The 20,315-nt window shown below is 46.2% G+C and overlaps 1 protein-coding gene across 4 annotated transcripts in view; it reads left to right on the top strand.

Moving 5' to 3' along the window:
* The window catches only part of LOC103471770 (transcription factor COE3-like), a 115,576-nt gene that overhangs the window by 11,111 nt on the left and 84,150 nt on the right, over window positions 1–20,315 (top strand). For all 4 annotated transcript variants that reach the window (XM_081611998.1, XM_081611996.1, XM_081611997.1 and 1 more), the window contains exons 2-4: window positions 8,304–8,460; window positions 9,637–9,700; window positions 13,585–13,640. In XM_081611998.1, the coding sequence (XP_081468124.1) occupies window positions 8,304–8,460; window positions 9,637–9,700; window positions 13,585–13,640 (277 nt within the window). The remainder of the gene's footprint in view (window positions 1–8,303; window positions 8,461–9,636; window positions 9,701–13,584; window positions 13,641–20,315) is intronic.

Genomic DNA, 20,315 nt, shown 5'->3' with positions numbered 1-20,315 from the left:
AGGTAAACTTTACACCTTAAATCCACAACAACATCAGTTTAGACTTTGAGCAACTTGGTAAAACTGTATTGTGTAACATTAAATCATGCTTAGCTGCAACTGTATTGATGGCAGCTCTTCTTCTATTCAGTGTTTGTAGCTTCTGTTAGCTTCATGGCGCAGCTCCTGCTAGTAGCTTCACCGCATCAGATCAGCGTTACAGCGGCTGATGACGCTGCTGTGATTCACTTTGTCTGGTATTTTTGTACATATGTTTTTTCTGTGATCATGTTAAGCAGCAACTTATATTATAAAGTTTTTTATTACCGTTTGAAAGCTGGACGCTTCCATGGAAGAACAACAGAAAATCGCTCTTATAAACATGTAATTACTAAAATCACGATACCCTCACTTTGTATCCCTCTGAAAAATGAACCCATTTAAATAAAGAAATCCCTCCATGGTGATACCTCGATAGAGAGCGTTCATTTTATAGCGTTAACACGGAGCTGTAAGTGGTCCGGTATGAAACGGGGTGATAGAACAACACAGCACTTTAACATTTCAACAATCAGAATGCAGAAATTGTTTCCGTTGTTTTAAAAGGTTTATGTCAGTCTGCCTTTTCCCCATCGATACGCTTCCCCACCGCCCTGCACCTTAAGGGTTAAAAAAAGACGTTCACATTGCGCTAAACTCTGAAACAGGAGAAACGGGACGTAAAACGGAGCGAAGAACTAGATGTGAATTATGGCATAAAAACAGAGAATCTGACGCTGAACAGAGAAAAATCAACACATGATGTGAAACATGATGATTAGGCGGCGCAGCAGGTGATGAGTGAAGATTACTGATGGTCAATAAACGATAAAATAAATGTAGCAACAGGACAGAAACTAAAGTGGACATAGCAATAAACCAAGAGAGGATACAACTAATCAAATGAAACTAAATGGACATGAATGAAGAACAAAATGCAAGAACAAACTAAGAAACTAAAGTAAATACAGAGGAATAAACTGGTATGGCAAGACCTTTTGAGCAATAATTAATACAGAGACTGTATGGCAAGAATAAACAGACACTATTTCCAGATAAAAGGTAAAATAATATTGTTGAAGTGCCATGGGCAGGAGCCCAACTACACATTATTCAGGTGGATGTGAAAACATAAATCGCCGCCCCCCATGAAAGAGCGTAGAAACATACGCTCGACTCCCCCCCCAACCCCCCTCCTCCAGACGCCGATACGTTTAGAAAAAACTCGCTACATTTACCCCGTTATGTGCGCGAGGTGAAGGAGTGTAAGGCGCTGAAGTGTACGGGAAAACATAATCGGTGCGGCGATTCAAAACATCTACAATAACGATAGTAACATTAATAATAAAATAATTGTCAGTGCAAAGTAGCCTACAAATGTTTTGGTGAGGGGAGGGGGGCTGGATAAAGGCTGGGGGTCGCTGGGCTGAAAAAGGTTGAGAAACACTGATCTAAAGTAATAAAACTCCACAATTCATGATCCAACAGGAGCTTGAAGTCGACATTCCTGCCACAGTTTTGGTATTTAGCTGTTTCAGAGTCTTTATTCTGATCAGGACGTTTCTGTTTCTGGCCTTGAAGCTCAGAAACATAATAATACATTTTAATAATGATCACAATAATACATGTTCTGCTGCAGGTCGTGCAGTTTGACCTCAGAGAAGGAGTCAGCTCTCCGCTGAGGCTCTCGCCTCGTCCCTCTGACAGAAATGGTTTAATCTGCAGAGTCTTTACTGGGATCACTGGTTGCAGGAGATCCTCCAGTTAAACCCGGTGTGAAGCGACGGATCTGGCAGGTTTTACCCAGAATCAAGTGAGGACACAAACCACTGGCTGCGCTGCTCAGTAATTGTTTGCAGAGCCTCCACATGACTCGTGCTGACCTTTAATTTCAGGCTTTGTGGTGAATCCGTGTGTGTGTGTGTGTGTGTGTGTGTGTGTGTGTGTGTGTGTGTGTGTGTGTGTGCGTGTGTGTGTGGGGAGTGAGTTACTCTCCGGACCTGCCTGTGTGAGCCGTGTGCCATCGATACTGTTTTTATTGCACCTTGTGCCAAGTGCTAACAGCCGGTACGAGTGGATGCAGCTGCAATTAGCATAATTGAAATAATAATAATGCTGACGAGCGTTGAGTGGAGGCAGAGCGTCGCCGTGACGATGGGCCGTCTGGCGGCCCGCAGCATCCGGTTTAATTGGGATAATGGCTGCTTTGGTGATGCTGCTGCCAGATTCACTCCATGTTTGTTGATTTGTTTTTGTTTTTTTTCGGGTTTTGGGTCAAAATTTGTTTCCAGTAAAAAAAAATCCAATTTAAAAAGTGCTTCAGATATTTTTCTAAATTTATTACTGAAATTTTAATTCCAAGAAATGATTATTTTCTGACTCATTTTTTAAGTTCACAGACTAGGTTAGTAATTTTGTAAATTATTTTGGAAGTTTGTTTCATTTAAGATAAACTTCATAAATACTGAAAATAACAAGTGAAATATTGTTTAAACTAAAATGTTCTGCATTGATCGTTCAGCTTTAAGGAAAATCTGAAACTTCCCTTTTGCTCCGACTTATTATGGGATGTCTCTGGATGCTGAACCTGGTCGGTTTGTGGGTCCGAACAGAAAGAATGAAAACTTTTATCTCTGGCTGCTGTGGCGGCGCAGTGGTGCAGCGTAACCACGTAAGGAGGTGTTGGTCACAGGTTCGAGTCCCGGCATGGTGACCTTTGCCCCCTGACTCCTCCCTTTCAAATAGAGGTCACTAGAGCCAATGGAGCTGCTCAACTCAATTGGAATCCTTCTGCCACTGAAAGCAGAGAACAATAATGTATTTATAGTCCAACCTCTTTCCTCTGAGTTTTGCACAAATACTTTATGACAATGTGAAAAAGTTTTTCAGTCAAATTTATTGAAAGTAGAAATCAGATCTGCATAAGTTTTCCGAGTCTCTGCCGGTTGGGTCCGTTCTTCTCCAGCTGCTTCGGTTCAGACGCCTGTCGGCCATTTTCAGATTTCACAGGTTTCTCCGTGTCTGATTGTTGCTCAGGTTTCTGTCAGGAGCCTCTGTGGTCGGGCCGCTGGACCGTCTTTATGTTCTGCTCTAGTTGGACAAGCAGTTTGAAAAGCCCGTCAGTCCAGTGGTACCAGAACTGAAGGTTTGTTCTGGTCCATTTTCCATCCAAGGTGGTTAAAGTGTTTAGTGCAGGTCAGACTGTGATCAGATGTAAAACCAGGCGCCGTCTAAACTGGACTTCAGTTGATTGACAGGTCATTTCTCTAGAACTCGACTTGGAGAGCGAGTGGACGGCCCAACATGGCGGCCAGGACGTTTACAAACCACATCCCGTCACAGGACACTGATGATGAGGCGTATATAGAAATTTAATTGCAAGTTTGTATAAGAGGGTCTTTTGGTTCCAGCAGTGGATCCTGTGATGTTGGTGCATCTTTGTACCTTGATCGCGTCGTCATGGTGACGTTTGAATTGGCCTTACTGTCTTTGACGTCCATGTTCAGCTGCTGCCAGAGGTTCTCACCGGAGAAAAAATAAAATGCATCTGTTACTAATTCATTGTAATTGCATGAAGTGATTTGTAAGAACATTAAAATAGAAATAAACACAATTAACAATCATGACAAACCTGAACTGGGAGCAGATGGTTGAGCTGGAGGACCAGTTGGATCCCCTGGTTTCTGGAAACACCGGAGTTCGTCCCCAACTGTTGACCGGTTCGTCCCCAACTGTTGACCGGTTCGTCCCCAACTGTTGACCGGTTCGTCCCCGAGTGTTGACCGGTTCGTCCCAGAGTGCTGACCGGTTTGTCCCCAACTGTTGACCGGTTCGTCCCAGAGTGTTGACCGGTTCGTCCCAGAGTGCTGACCGGTTTGTCCCCAACTGTTGACCGGTTCGTCCCAGAGTGTTGACCGGTTCGTCCCAGAGTGCTGACCGGTTTGTCCCCAACTGTTGACCGGTTCGTCCCAGAGTGTTGACCGGTTCGTCCCAGAGTGCTGACCGGTTTGTCCCCAACTGTTGACCGGTTCGTCCCAGAGTGCTGACCGGTTTGTCCCCAACTGTTGACCGGTTCGTCCCAGAGTGCTGACCGGTTTGTCCCCAAGTGTTGACCGGTTCGTCCCAGAGTGTTGACCGGTTCGTCCCAGAGTGCTGACCGGTTTGTCCCCAACTGTTGACCGGTTTGTCCCCAACTGTTGACCGGTTTGTCCCCAACTGTTGACCGGTTTGTCCCCAACTGTTGACCGGTTTGTCCCCAACTGTTGACCGGTTCGTCCCCCTCACGGTGTTCTATCATTGCTACCTTGTCAGATTTTCCTACTGCAGATTTTAGCTGTCTAAAACTGCTACCGTCGTGTTTACAAACAAACTACATCAGGTTGTTAATGTTCAATATATTGGTTAACATTATTTGAGTGACTGAACAAGAAGCTTTTTTAGTTATGCTCATCTTAGCACTGGAACAAAATATCATTGATGAAACCACAAGATCACTTCATCTGAATATCCTTCCTGTTTAAAATTAAAAGCTATGTTTGCACTAATCCTTTTATTAGAATATCCTACCATTAAACTAAACACAGACAGACACTGTCAGGGTTTTTGCATTAATACGTCGTGTGTCAGTCTGTTAGCAGCTGCACTGAAATGATGGGATTCACTAATTTTACACGTTATTTCAGCTTCAATCCATAGAATCGCTACCAACATCTATTTAGAAAAGTTTGTAATTAAACTAAAATACTTTAAAGTACAGGGACAAAATAGCCACTAAAACAACATATTCATGTTTTTAGTTTACATATCATGTAAACTAAAAACATGAAGTGATACAGCAGCTTATTGAAGCCAGATATAAAATACACTTAATAAAGCTCATAGTCATCTGTGATGAAATAAAACACAGGAAATGAAACTTCCACAGGTAGGATAAGGAATCTGCTGAGTAAGCAGGATGTGACGTCGCCACCAGGTAGGATGGATTGATGGGCAGCACAGATAAACAGAACACCTGGTGGTGAAGAGCTCCGGTCACCGTGAGACAAAACCTGGGAGTAAATCCTACATCTCACCTGCAATATAAATAAAAGTTAATCCATGTAAACTAATTCAAATATCCAAAAGAAACGAACTGGAATAATCTGAAAGAAAAATGATCAAAAGTGGAAATGAGAACCGAATAATCATCAAAATGGTCCCACAGGGGAGAAAACTTCCTGTTGATTTATGCCGGTAGTTAAAAACCCACTAACGTGTCCAGTTTCTCCCTCAGCCATACAATTTGACGCGGTCACATCCAAACACACAGGAAGTGTATCGGTCACGTGGTTTTCCTTAAAGGGACACGCGCACCGCCACGGGGTTTCGTCTCTTATCTCGGCTTAGCAGGAAAATAAAGACGGGCTGCACAGTGGCGCAGTTGGTAGAGCTGCTGCCTTGCAGCAAGAAGGTTCTGGGTTCGATTCCCGGTCTTTCTGCATGGAGTCTCCATGTTCTCCCTGCATGGTGGGTTTTCTCCAGGTACTCCGGTTTCCTCCCACAGTCCAGAAACATGACTGTCAGGTTAATTGGTCTGACTAAATTGCCCCTAGGTGTGTGTGAGTGTGTGTGTGTCTCTGTGTTGCCCTGCCACAGACTGGTGACCTGTCCAGGTGACCTGTCCAGGTGACCCCGCCCCTCGCCCGCAACGTTAGCTGGAGGCAGCAGCTCCTGACCCCAGGGTGTTAGAAAATGGATGGATGGAAAATAAAGACATCTGTGATCTGAGAACGGGTCAGAAGTCAGAACCGCCATGTGACCTACATAGTGACAAGTTTACTCCTGAGTCTGGTTCTGGTTCTGCTGGATCTTTCCTTGTGTTAAAGAGGAGTTCTTCCTCTCCACTGTCGCCCTCTGCTGGTCAGAAGGAGTGATGCTTCAGGTTGATGCTCTGCTGGTTTTAGCAACAACTGGGCCCAGGACTGGGTGAGTTCTACTGGACCTCTGGTTCGGGTCTGACGGGAGCAGGGCTGAGGTTTGGTGCCGGACTGGGTCGGCTTGTTTCCTCTGGTCTCCTTCGGTTCTGGTGTCAGATTGGACCCGGCTTGGTGGAGGATCAGAGGAACTGGTCAGGACACGACGAATCACCTTCATTGATATTTCTGATCCGTTCTCATGGTTCTGATGATCCTGATTAGAACCGGCTGGTTCTTCCTGTTGTCCATCTGTAACGCAGACGGATTATTTAGCATCAGCTGATTAAAACTGCAGCCATGTTGGGACAAGTCTGAGCTTCAGAGCAACATTTGTGTCTTGGGCTGTTAAAAAAGACTAAATTTATCTCAACGTGTCGTCATGAAGCTGGAAACAAATCTGCTGTTCTCTGCCCAACAATAAGTTATTATTCCTAATTATCTGATCTGGGTGTTCTCATATATGGCCTTATTACTTACTAATAATAAGTAATAGGTCTGATCAGATGCGGATGGTTTTATTTCATGATAAATCTTAAAGAAATCAGAAAAATCTGTGATTTATCGTCAAAACCTGAACTTTAGCGTTTTCTCTCCTCTGCAGAATAATAAACAGGAAACGTTCAGATTTACCTGAGACCTGCTTCAGCATATTTCATAAAAATAACCGTCATGATTAATGATTGCAGCTGAGCCATTTCCCTCTCAGATGTTGAAGGATTTATTGCTCCCATTGTTTCCAGTGTGGATCTGGAGGCGGCTGCTGGTTGTACTGGCAGACAGGTGTGAAGCTGCTTTTTCACACAGGAACATTTGATGTTGGAAGTGTTGAAGTCATGGCCGCCGTCTTTCTGCTGCTGTTATTTTTATCTCGACACTCGGCGGCTCTTATTCCCAGCGAGCCTCCATTAAAACGGCCAAACACACCTGAGCTGCCGCTCCTCTGCAGCTCTCCACTCCGCGTCCGGCGGGCCAAACGCTGGGAGTCAGGAGAATTCGCTTTCAACCAGCCGGCCTGCAAATGAGGCATTAAGCATCGGTAATGGAGGCTCAGAAAGGTCAGGGCTGTATTAATCTGCCGTCTGGGGAAAACCCCCCCGAGCCAGGAAGCAACGGGAGAGCCGGCCGGCCGGCAACTTTCCAAAAACAAACCCAGAGCATGAATAAATATTTCTCCGTGATCTGGCGTTTTATTGATCATGAAGTGTTTTAGGAAATGAGATTGATGTGAAAATATTTGGCTGCTGTTTGGAGCGTTTTCCCCTGTTGGCTCCGAGTTCCTGCCAGCAAAGGTCAGAGGTCGCCTCCTGCAGGAACATCGACCTGAAGCTCATTTTACACAGGCCTTAAAGCATCGCTCAGATGACCTCTGACCCCTGTGATTTTTACATCATTAATAAGAACAGAAATATTTGCTTAAGCAGTTTAATTTTCATATTACATTTTTTTTCAGATGTTGATTTTTGCATGAGTTGAATTTTTGGAAAATTGATAAATATTCTGTTCCTTAAAACAGGAAATGAGTTCATTGTGTTTCTTCTGTCACTTTTGAACTAACTATGAATCTGTAGAAATAATAAACCAGTTTGGTTTCATGAGCTCAAATCAAACCTTTTTCACTGTAAAACCTCTGTGACTTTAAAACAGCAAGATCTGCTCTGATTGGTCCACAGTGGCGTCAGGTCTGCTCTGATTGGTCCACAGTGGCGTCAGGTCAGCTCTGATTGGTCCACAGTGGCGTCAGGTCAGCTCTGATTGGTCCACAGTGGCGTCAGGTCAGCTACTATCTGTTCCAGGTGCGCTGAGGAGCAAACAGTTCTTTTATGTCCATAACCTGATTTTATATCATCTAATTGGACCAGATACATTTCCAGTAATAATGAACAAAGCTGATGTTTTTGTCCATAACTGCTTACCGTAGACGGTGATCTGCTCTCTCTACTGGCTTTTGACTAAATCCTCCTTTATCGCCTGTGATTAATGTTTTCTTCGTGTTTCTCAGAGTTTTCATATAGAATCACACATAATTTCACAACAATTAGCCGACTTCATGTCGAGACACGTTTGCTGATGTCAAAGTGAAAATGAGATGAGATTCAGTGCCGTCATAATGAAGATGAGTCCTAATTTTCTCCAGGCAGTCGGCTGTCCTGCATGTTCTAGAAAAGACTCAGCGATCCACTCACGGCGTGTCGAACGCATCCAGAACATTCTGTTGAATTAAACCTGGTTACTGCAGTTTGTCAGACCTGAATCAGGATGAAACCAGAAAGCTACAACCTGCAGGTCCGCCATGTTTGATGAGAGCCCTCAGACTGTTGTTGTGTGTTTCAGCGGCGTTGGACTGGCCCGGGCCCACTTTGAGAAGCAGCCTCCATCCAACCTGAGGAAGTCCAACTTCTTCCACTTTGTGCTGGCGCTGTACGACCGGCAGGGCCAGCCGGTGGAGATCGAGCGGACCTCCTACATAGACTTTGTGGAGAAAGACAAGGTAACTTCGGATTCACTGTTTGGACTTCATGCTGCATTTCTGAACATTATCTGGCGACTTCTGCTATGCGAAACTTACTTGAAGACTTTTCCTGAGCACAGTGTCCCCCATGACCCAGGTTATGACTAACCCGGGTCCAACATGCCTCGGGGGCTCAATGTAACCTTCATCCCCAGGGCTTGGGGATGAAGGTGAGCTGGGGAGGGCAGTGAGATTCTTTGGGTCCAACATTCAGGTTATTTCAGGGCCTCTAGGTCCAGCTCCGTGTTCCTGAACGCAGCAGGATGATGTTCCTTGGCTCCTGCTGAAATGTTCTGGAGGGCCCAAAACTTCCAGAACGTCTGACATTCCTGAGCCAGAAAGCCCAGCAGACCTTCAGAGGAGTCTGTGAGGAGCTGTATCAGGACCCATTTAGACAAGGAACAGATCCTAAATTGGATTTTCCTGGCCGATTGGTGCAACCTTCAGTTTTCCAGCCTGTAAAGGAATCCTGACGTTTTCCCATCAGCGTGAACGTTTCTCTGCTGCCTCTCAGTAAAGCGAGTCACCGTAACATCCAGGCAGGTTCGAGCTGTTTGCTCTTTGATCTGCCGCCAGCTGGCACCAACGTTGTCCGCCCACTCGCTCACCTCGGCTTTGACCTCTAGTCTCTCGGCCCAACGCACCGGGACTGGGCCAACGCTCACAGGCACGGTTGGCATCGCACGGCCGAGCAGTGAGGCTCTGATGCGGGAGGAGAAATAAAATGGAGAATAAATGTCGGGACGAAGGAGAGCAGAAGGTCAGGAAGGCAGGGAAAGGACAGCAGTATCCAAATATATTCCAACTCTGTGTCATTGTTGCTTCATCTGATGAATGTGTGCAGAAACTGGTCCAGGCTGCAGGAAGGAGTCCGAACATCGACTCAGTTCATTCATTATTTCAAATTCTCGTCCGATCAGTTGTCTGAAACGTAAAGTTTGTCCCATGGCAGGGATTCCTGCAGGCTCCATTACATGAATTTTCCCAAATCTCAGAGAACGTGGTTCCCAGGAGAGCCGATTCCTCAGTGTCACTGTCTGATCAGTAACCCTGACCCTAACCCTTGACCCCTACCTTGACCCTTAACCCAGACCCTGACATGGTGCAGACTTGGTGTGAGATGTTTACAGCAGGATTTCTGCTTCTGTTTGGCAGGAATATAACGGAGAAAAGACCAACAACGGGATCCACTACCGCCTCCAGCTGCTCTACAGCAACGGTAAGTCCAGCAGAACCGGCCGAGGTCCGGCTGGTAAGTCCAGCAGAACCGGCCGAGGTCCGGCTGGTAAGTCCAGCAGAACCGGCCGAGGTCCGGCTGGTAAGTCCAGCAGAACCGGCCGAGGTCCGGCTGGTAAGTCCAGCAGAACCGGCCGAGGTCCGGCTGGTAAGTCCAGCAGAACCGGCCGAGGTCCGGCTGGTAAGTCCAGCAGAACCGGCCGAGGTCCGGCTGGTAAGTCCAGCAGAACCGGCCGAGGTCCGGCTGGTAAGTCCAGCAGAACCGGCTGAGGTCCGGCTGGAACAGACAGTGGGTTTGATCTGAAGGGTTTAGGAGCCACATTATTTCCCAGCACGAGTGAATCGGTTTACTCAAGCTTTGGTTCTGGTTCTTTGGGCCTGCATATTTTACTGAATGACTCTGTTAAGTCATGTTTTCATGGATGACGGTTCTGGTCGGGTTCTGCTGTGGAAATCCACTCTGTCTAAGATGTTTAAACTCACTGTATGCATGAAGCGCTACAGGAATCATTTCCTGGAATAACAGAATGTCAACAAAACTCTTCTAGTTGCACCGAATCCAAGTTTTTGGTTTCACTTTATTTGACGGATTGTAAATAAAACTGACATGAATAAGTTTTCATTAATATTATGAATGTTGTCATAAAGTGTCATTCAGTAAATAATGACTTTTAACGCAAAGTTGACATGATTCAAAATGTCTGACAACTTGACATTAACCAAGAATCACAGTTTGTCATAAATATGTAATAATAGTTTTCAAGTGTCAAAACTTAAAACGCTGTTAGTCTTAACTGTTACAGCTTGGAGATTATTACAATTATTAATATTTTCCCTTAAACATTGAACTTGTTAAGGTGTCATTAAGTGTTAGAGGGTTAAATGCTTTAATAACAGTTATTAACACACTGGACTACTTATAACTACCATCATGCTGTAGAACAAACCCTTTGTCCATTGGAATAAACTAAAGGAATAAAACTAAAGGTATAAACTAAAGGTAACTTGTTCTTCAGGGGGTTTAACGTCTGGTCAGCATGTTGTTACTCTGAAATACTGATTGAAAAACAAACAGAATTATTTATTCTGTAATTTAGAAACTAGGTTCTTTCAACATTTTTCCTCTGGTTGTCGGCCATCGTTCTTCCTCTAACGCTTCCTGCAGCTGCTGTTACAAGTTTTTGACTCTAATTGACCCATAAAAAGCGTCACAGTTTTAAAGGCTCGCCTTGTTTTCTTTGGTCCAATACTGATACAATATTTAACATCCAACAGTCCACATCCAGTCTGCAAGTTGGCTGCTTACATGTTTTCTAGTAGTTTTAGATACTGAAATGTCTCCATGACAACAGTCAAAGCAACGAGCTAAATACACATGAAGCAATCCAGACTTCTCAAAATGTTATGTAGTCACATTTTATTCAAGCTGCAGTTCAACTTTAATAAAATATGTTTTCTCCATTCTTGTTAAAGCTGTCACCATGTTGTGACAGTTTATGAGACAGATAATCTGAAAACAATCCATCTCCTCCCTGAATTACTGTTGGCTAAAGTAATGCGACCAAAAACAACCAATCAGAACCAGGAGGAGGGTCTTAGTGCTGTCAATCATCCTCATTCACTCACTGCTAAATGTGCCAATGGTGGAGAAACAACTTATTGTTACAGGAAAAATGTTTATCCGCCAACATTGGTAGCTATGCTAACCAGACTGAGCATTCACAACAGGCTATGCTAGCTGCAGCATAGCACAGAGCGAGGGGGATGGAGGATGAGCAGCACCGCATGAGATGGTGATTGACAGCACTAAAACTCTCCTGCCTCTGATTGGTCGTTTCTAGCACTGGGAGAAAGCAGAGAAAATAAATTTTTTCACAGATTATTTCTCATACCATAATGTCACAACATAATGACAGTTTTAACAAATATGTGGAAATGTTTTATAAAAGTGACACTGCAGCTTTAAATTCACTTAGGAGAGAACAGGTCAGGAGGGACGTGGGTTAGAGCTTCTGCTGACTGACTCATCTGTTAAGTGGTAAAAGGTACAAGTTGAATATATGAATGTGTTGGTAATTTCTTTCCTTAATTCATTAAATGCTGTGAAATGGAGGTAAACAGTCTGTAGCTAAGCTAACTATGCTAAATGGTTGATAATCTCACACAGTCTACTCACCTCTCGGAGAAAAACTGGGTTATAAATAAACACTTTTACCTCTCTCTCCCTCTCTCTATTTCTTTAAAACCTGGTTTTATCATTTTTCTTAGCAGCATGGTAACCGCTACAGTCGTTCTCGTTTTCCACTGACTGCAGCTGAACAGCATCACAGTCGAGCGCCAAGCAGGAACGAACCATTTCATGCAGATCCAGGGGGGTTCAGGGCAAATATGTGTGTTTTGGTCTGGGAGGGGAAACATTTCATTTTTACTGTTGGTCAAGGGCCCGTGGAATTGTCCAAACGTTTCCCCCCTGTGCGGCGCCCCTGCTGACGGGACGACCCCCTCTTCTCGGCGCTCCGACCGTAACGTCTGCCTTGACCACAGGACGTTAAACGTATCAGGTGTTTTTTTAAGGATCTTTGGCTTCAATGGTCTTTATTTGACAGGAAGATAATTGATCTGTGGGAAAAGTCAACATTCCAGGACTTGAACCCCTGATGGCGGCGTCGAGGACTGGGGTCACACTCTGACCCCGTCTGTCCAGGTGTCCTCCACCTTCCTCTGGATGTTCTCCACTTTAGTCCCTGGACCAGTTTGAACCCATCCAGAACCAGAACCAGCTTTGTTGTGAGGTCAAAGGTCTCTTTTCTCAGAGCTGGTGAAGAGAAAGGAAACCAGGAAAGTTCTGATGAGTTGCTTCTGATCCAGTCGCCATCAGATCATCAGCAGTTTGAGGGATGCTGGCGGCTCCTCTGGTTGGTTCTCCTGGTTTCTGTCTGACATCAGGTTCCTGCAGCAGCAGCTGAAAGACCTCAGACAGGATTTTATCTGGTTTCTGCTGAACAAACGGAACCACATTAAGCCCAAATTCAGCCTTTTTGAGCAGCTGAGATTTGCAGCATGGATTGATGAAGTCGAGTTAATGATTTCCGTTTTCCCAGGTGAGGCAGCGCGACGCATGATTTAAGATGCGTATTAAAGGTCACCTCAGCTGTGCAGTTTAAAGTCTGGAAAAAGTTTCTCATTATCTGAGCTGCAGACATCTGGAATGCGTGACGGAGCGGACCGGCCCGTCCATCGCGTGGTGGGGGGATCCTGGGTGATTGGAAACACTCGGCCCGCGCCGGCCAGGTCCAGACCCCCGCAGAAGACCCGCATAAAGTGGGACATAAAGGAGCGTTTTCCTCCTCGGGCCAATAAATCCCCGTAATACGCAGTGGCGGATTAGCGTGGCACGGAGGTAATTGACCTCATCTGCAACCGGGATGGATAGACGCCATTTAGGCTGCAGAGCGAGGAGTGAATCATGTCAATTAGAAAGCAGAGAAGAAGAAACGGCCCAAACTACGAGGCGGCGCAAACCCATTTCTTCCAGTACAATTAGAGGCGCCGCACCGCTAACAGGTGTTCCCGGCAATTTCCCTCCTCCGCCCCATGTCGCGTTTGTGTCACATTTACGCCCCGATGCATCGCTAATAAAACACAAGCGTTGATTGATATTTAATTTGTCTGAGAGCGAGGACTCCTCGATCTGGTGGAGGCAGCGGGGGGCAGGGGGAGGGAGGGAGGGAGGGAGGGAGGCAGAGAGGGAGGAGAAGGAGGGAGAGGAGGCAGAAGGAGGGAGAGAAGTGTGTTCATGTGTTCATGCTGTGTCAGCTCCCAGAGCGTTTGGTTTCATTTTTCTGTTTTTGCTTTTTGGGTTTTCAGGAATCCGAACCGAACAGGATCTTTACGTCCGGCTCATCGACTCCATGACCAAACAGGTGAGACGGCCGGCTAACACACCCGCTAACACACCCGGCTAACACACCCGGCTAACACACCCACTAACACACCCGGCTAACACACCCGGCTAACACACCCGCTAACACACCTGGCTAACACACCCGCTAACACACCTGGCTAACACACCCGCTAACACACCCGGCTAACACACCCGCTAACACACCTGGCTAACACACCCGCTAACACACTTGGCTAACACACCTGGCTAACACACCCGCCAACACACCTGGCTAACACACCGGCTAACACACCCGCTAACACACCTGGCTAACACACCCGGCTAACACACCCGCTAACACACCCGGCTAACACCCGGCTAACACACCCGCTAACACACCCGGCTAACACACCCGCTAACACACCCGCTAACACACCCGGCTAAGACACCCGGCTAACACACCCGCAACACACCCGCTAACACACCCGGCTAACACAACCGGCTAACACACCCGGCTAACACAACCGGCTAACACACCTGGCTAACACACCTGGCTAACACACCCGCTAACACACCCGGCTAACACACTCGCTAACACAACCGGCTAACACACCCGGCTAACACAACCGGCTAACACACCTGGCTAACACACCTGGCTAACAAACTCGCTAACACACCCGGCTAACACACCTGGCTAACACACCTGGCTAACACACCTGGCTAACACACCCGGCTAACACACCCGGCTAACACACCTGGCTAACAAACTCGCTAACACACCCGGCTAACACACCTGGCTAACAAACTCGCTAACACACCTGGCTAACACACCTAGCTAACACACCCGGCTAACACACCCGGCTAACACACCTGGCTAACAAACTCGCTAACACACCTGGCTAACACACCTGGCTAACACACCGGCTAACACACCCGCTAACACACCGGCTAACACACCTGGCTAACACACCCGGCTAACACACCCGCTAACACACCCGGCTAACACACCCGGCTAACACACCCGCTAACACACCCGGCTAACACACCCGCTAACACACCCGCTAACACACCCGGCTAAGACACCCGGCTAACACACCCGCTAACACACCCGGCTAACACAACCGGCTAACACACCCGGCTAACACAACCGGCTAACACACCTGGCTAACACACCTGGCTAACACACCCGCTAACACACCCGGCTAACACACTCGCTAACACAACCGGCTAACACACCCGGCTAACACAACCGGCTAACACACCTGGCTAACACACCTGGCTAACAAACTCGCTAACACACCCGGCTAACACACCTGGCTAACACACCTGGCTAACACACCTGGCTAACACACCCGGCTAACACACCCGGCTAACACACCTGGCTAACAAACTCGCTAACACACCCGGCTAACACACCTGGCTAACACACCTGGCTAACACACCTGGCTAACACACCTAGCTAACACACCCGGCTAACACACCCGGCTAACACACCTGGCTAACAAACTCGCTAACACACCTGGCTAACACACCTGGCTAACACACCCGGCTAACACACCTGGCTAACAAACTCGCTAACACACCCGGCTAACACACCTAACTAACACACCTGGCTAACACACCCGGCTAACACACCTGCTAACACACCTGCTAACACACCTGGCTAACACACCTGGCTAACACACCTGGCTAACACACCCGGCTAACACACCTGGCTAACACACCTGGCTAACACACCCGGCTAACACACCTGGCTAACACACCTGGCTAACACACCTGGCTAACACACCCGGCTAACACACCTGGCTAACACACCCGGCTAACACACCTGGCTAACACACCTGGCTAACACACCTGGCTAACACACCTGGCTAACACACCTGGCTAACACACCTGGCTAACACACCCGGCTAACACACCTGGCTAACACACCTGGCTAACACACCTGGCTAACACACCCGGCTAACACACCTAACCCTTATGACTGAAGCACCAACCAACCAACTTCAGGATGATGTTGGTTTTTCGCTAAACGTCCGTTTATCGTACATCAGGATGTTTTTCTGGTTCAGCTGCTGAAATGTTTTATTCTCTAGACTCACCTGAACTCGCTGCACCTGCAGTGATTCAGTTCTCATCTCCATCAGCTGTAATGTAACGTCTATAAATACCTCGTCTCGTTTGGATCAGGTTTTGGTTCGTGTCACATCTGCCCCGTCTTCGTCCTCCTCTTCCTCTTTAGCTCCTCTCTCTCCGGCCTGCAGCTCTGATGCGTTTTCCTTTCCAGTCGGTGAAACTTGGTCCTGCAGGTTTTCCTATTTTTCCAGCTTTCACTCAGAACCCTTTGTGGGATTTGAACCTGTGAGCGACTTCTCCTCTTCCTCCTCGTCTTCACTGCCAGCAGAGTGTTTCCAGTCGACCTCCCAGCCTCCATCAGCTGCTCTTCCTCCGTTTTTATGCTTCAGTGACTTCAAACCAAACGCTACATGAACGTTTCCAAACAAGCTTTCGTGATTATCGTCACAATTCATCTGGACAGAATCCAGAAAAACAAACTTTGTTGAGGTTTTAGTCTGTGACGTTTCATGTGTCCATCTGCAGCCTCAGAGCCACACATGAAGTTTCATGTCTGGATATTTGGACCGTCCTCCTGCAGCCTGAAGGCCTCATGAGCTGCTGCTGGCCTCCATTTTCATTCAGCTACATTTAATCTCTTGGATAAAAATGACTGAAGCTGTTTGATCACCTGAATCTGTCGGGATCTTCGGTGGTTTTGGTTTTTTCTTGGGTTTGTAGTTTTTATCATTTATCCTCCTGAATAAATGATAAATCATTTTGATCAGATCGACCTCCTTCTGCTCTTAGTTATTATAGTTTATGCTTCTTATTTATATTTTTGTCTTGTTTTCCAATTCCATGGTTTGTGTTTCTTCCTCTCCTGTCGCCCGTATTTAGCCTCTTGCTGCTTCCTGTGATCTCTGCTTTTAACTTCATGTTTATCATTTTTCATTGAATAATTCATATTCACTGTTTCTGCCTTTGGGTCAAATGACGTGTTGCCCTCAACCTGGGATGGCTGAACAGGAACATTTATTATTATTGAACATACTCCACATACTTCTTATGCAATACTTCAGGTATCAGATAATTTACGTATCACTGAGTAACTAATAGCACTCATCTCACACAAAAATTACACAAAACTGAAAAAGGTGCAATTGTCCTTCAATGTTTAGTTTCTTTACTAAGCTTCACATAAGCAGCCACTGAATGCCATAATATTGTTCAGCTGGTTTTTGTAATAACCCACAAATAAATCTAAATTTTAAAAATAGAGACCAAAATAATGTCTTTTGTGTGAGAACTGTTCAGAAAAGTTCAGAATACAACGAGTTCCATGTGAATTCAGTAGTTTTCAGCTATTTCTCAGCTAGCATTAGCATTAGGTAGCCTCCAAAAACATGTCGTTTCTACACAACACTAACCACAAACTGCATAACGTGACTCACTAGTTGACTCTTGGTATAATAACGTGTTCAACTGTTAAAGGAAACCAGTTTATAAGCATCAAAATGCATTTTACTGACCTGTGATATAGAAAAGATGAGAACCGTCGAGCTTCCTTTAGCATCGAACAAAGTTTTCTTCTTCTTCTGCTCAATCTTCTCTATTCCACCAACGCGGCGGCGCCTCTAGCGTTTGTGTGCGGAATTGCATAGGACTAACTAAAATAACACTAAAGAATTTAGTACAATGATAAATTAAAGATACAAAAGTAAAAATTATGTTGGCGTGCCCATTTTCTTACTTATTGTTTTATTTATTATTGTTTTCACCCCTCTACAGACGCATCATGACAGATTTGTGAAAATGAAACAATAACATTTTTGTTTAACGCTTTTGTTTTAAATAAAATAAATTAGTACAAATAAATCTATTACAAAATAAAAGACATTACAAAGTGCCACGTTTCCATATTAGAACTAAGTGCTTTTAGTAGTAATATCGACAGTTTGCTATTTATTAATGTTGCCTCCAAACGTAGCAGATGGAAAATGTTGTGTTGAAACATAAAGTCTGAACTGGTTCTGAAGCCTTCGTGGTTTATTAGTCCTGGTTCTTCATTCGGTCAAGAATCTCCATTTTGGCAGAAAATAATATTTCTGTCATGATTTGCAGTTTCAAAGGTTTGAACCTAAAAGCAGAAAGTAGAGGCAGCAACTGAGTTTGATGATTTAATGAAGATCAACAAAGAGGACAAAAGTCCAGGCAGCACTGGAGTCAAACACAGATGGGAAACTGAACCAGGATCCGACACAGATGAGTAGAGATACAAGCGATAATCAATGGAATGAGTGAAACTGGGATCAATGAAGGCCAAGACGCGCAGACAGGGACTAAAATACCCAGAAACACAGAAATCCACGTCCTCAAATTCACACATACAAGTGAAAAAACCTTATAAAAGTAACTGAATAAAAGTTTTTAGGAACCGAGGAAAAAATGTCTAGTTTGAAACTCGATTTTTCTATTCAGGCCCAACAGAACCAAAGAGCCGTTGTCCCATTGGCCGGCGCCACTTCAAGTCAGCTGTTGATTGGCTGATTGGCCGTGGGGGCGGGAACCAACACACACTCCGTCACAACCAACACACACTCCGTCACAACCAACACACACTCCGTCACAACCAACACACACTCCGTCACGACCAACACACACTCCGTCACAACCAACACACACTCCGTCACAACCAACACACACTCCGTCACGACCAACACACACTCCGTCACAACCAACACACACTCCAACACAACCAACACACACTCCATCACAACCAACACACACTACGTCACAACCAACACACACTCCGTCACGACCAACACACACTCCAACACAACCAACACACACTCCATCACAACCAACACACACTCCGTCACAACCAACACACACTACGTCACAACCAACACACACTCCGTCACAACCAACACACACTCCGTCACGACCAACACACACTCCGTCACGACCAACACACACTCCGTCACAACCAACACACACTCCGTCACGACCAACACACACTCCAACACAACCAACACACACTCCATCACAACCAACACACACTCCGTCACAACCAACACACACTCCGTCACAACCAACACACACTCCATGAAAACCAACACACACTCCGTCACAACCAACACACACTCCATCAAAACCAACACACACTCCGTCACAACCAACACACACTCCATGAAAACCAACACACACTCCATGAAAACCAACACACACTCCGTCACAACCAACACACACTCCATGAAAACCAACACACACTCCGTCACAACCAACACACACTCCGTCACAACCAACACACACTCCGTCACAACCAACACACACTCCGTCACAACCAACACACACTCCGTCACAACCAACACACACTCCGTCACAACCAACACACACTCCGTCCCAACCAACACACACTCCGTCACAACCAACACACACTCCGTCACAACCAACACACACTCCGTCACAACCAACACACACTCCGTCACAACCAACACACACTCCGTCACAACCAACACACACTCCGTCACAACCAACACACACTCCGTCACAACCAACACACACTCCGTCACAACCAACACACACTCCGTCACAACCAACACACACTCCGTCACAACCAACACACACTCCGTCACAACCAACACACACTCCAACACAACCAACACACACTCCGTCACAACCAACACACACTCCATCACAACCAACACACACTCCGTCACAACCAACACACACTCCGTCACAACCAACACACACTCCATGAAAACCAACACACACTCCATGAAAACCAACACACACTCCATGAAAACCAACACACACTCCGTCACAACCAACACACACTCCATGAAAACCAACACACACTCCGTCACAACCAACACACACTCCGTCACAACCAACACACACTCCGTCACAACCAAAACACACACTCCGTCACAACCAACACACACTCCGTCACAACCAACACACACTCCGTCACAACCAACACACACTCCGTCACAACCAACACACACTCCATCACAACCAACACACACTCCGTCACAACCAACACACACTCCGTCACAACCAACACACACTCCATGAAAACCAACACACACTCCGTCACAACCAACACACACTCCGTCACAACCAACACACACTCCATGAAAACCAACACACACTCCATGAAAACCAACACACACTCCATCACAACCAACACACACTCCGTCACAACCAACACACACTCCGTCACAACCAACACACACTCCATGAAAACCAACACACACTCCGTCACAACCAACACACACTCCGTCCCAACCAACACACACTCCGTCCCAACCAACACACACTCCGTCCCAACCAACACACACTCCGTGAAAACCAACACACACTCCATGAAAACCAACACACACTCCATGAAAACCAACACACACTCCGTCCCAACCAACACACACTCCAACACAACCAACACACACTCCGTCACAACCAACACACACTCCAACACCGCCCTTTCTGCTCTCTCTGCATGTCACGGATCGATGAGCTGAGCTGCTCCAGCCGATCAATAATCACTAATTTGGCACCGTGACGACATGCTGGAGACAAGAATCCTGACACACACACACCCCACAGTGACACACACACACCCCACAGTGACAAACACACACTTTGCTCCCACCCCAGC

The sequence above is a fragment of the Poecilia reticulata genome, chromosome 10, assembly GCF_904066995.2.
Source record: "Poecilia reticulata chromosome 10, P_reticulata-male-v2, whole genome shotgun sequence".
NCBI lineage: Eukaryota > Metazoa > Chordata > Actinopteri > Cyprinodontiformes > Poeciliidae > Poecilia > Poecilia reticulata.
The sequence above is the reverse complement of the archived record's forward strand: the minus strand, read 5'-3'. Positions and strand labels throughout refer to the sequence as shown.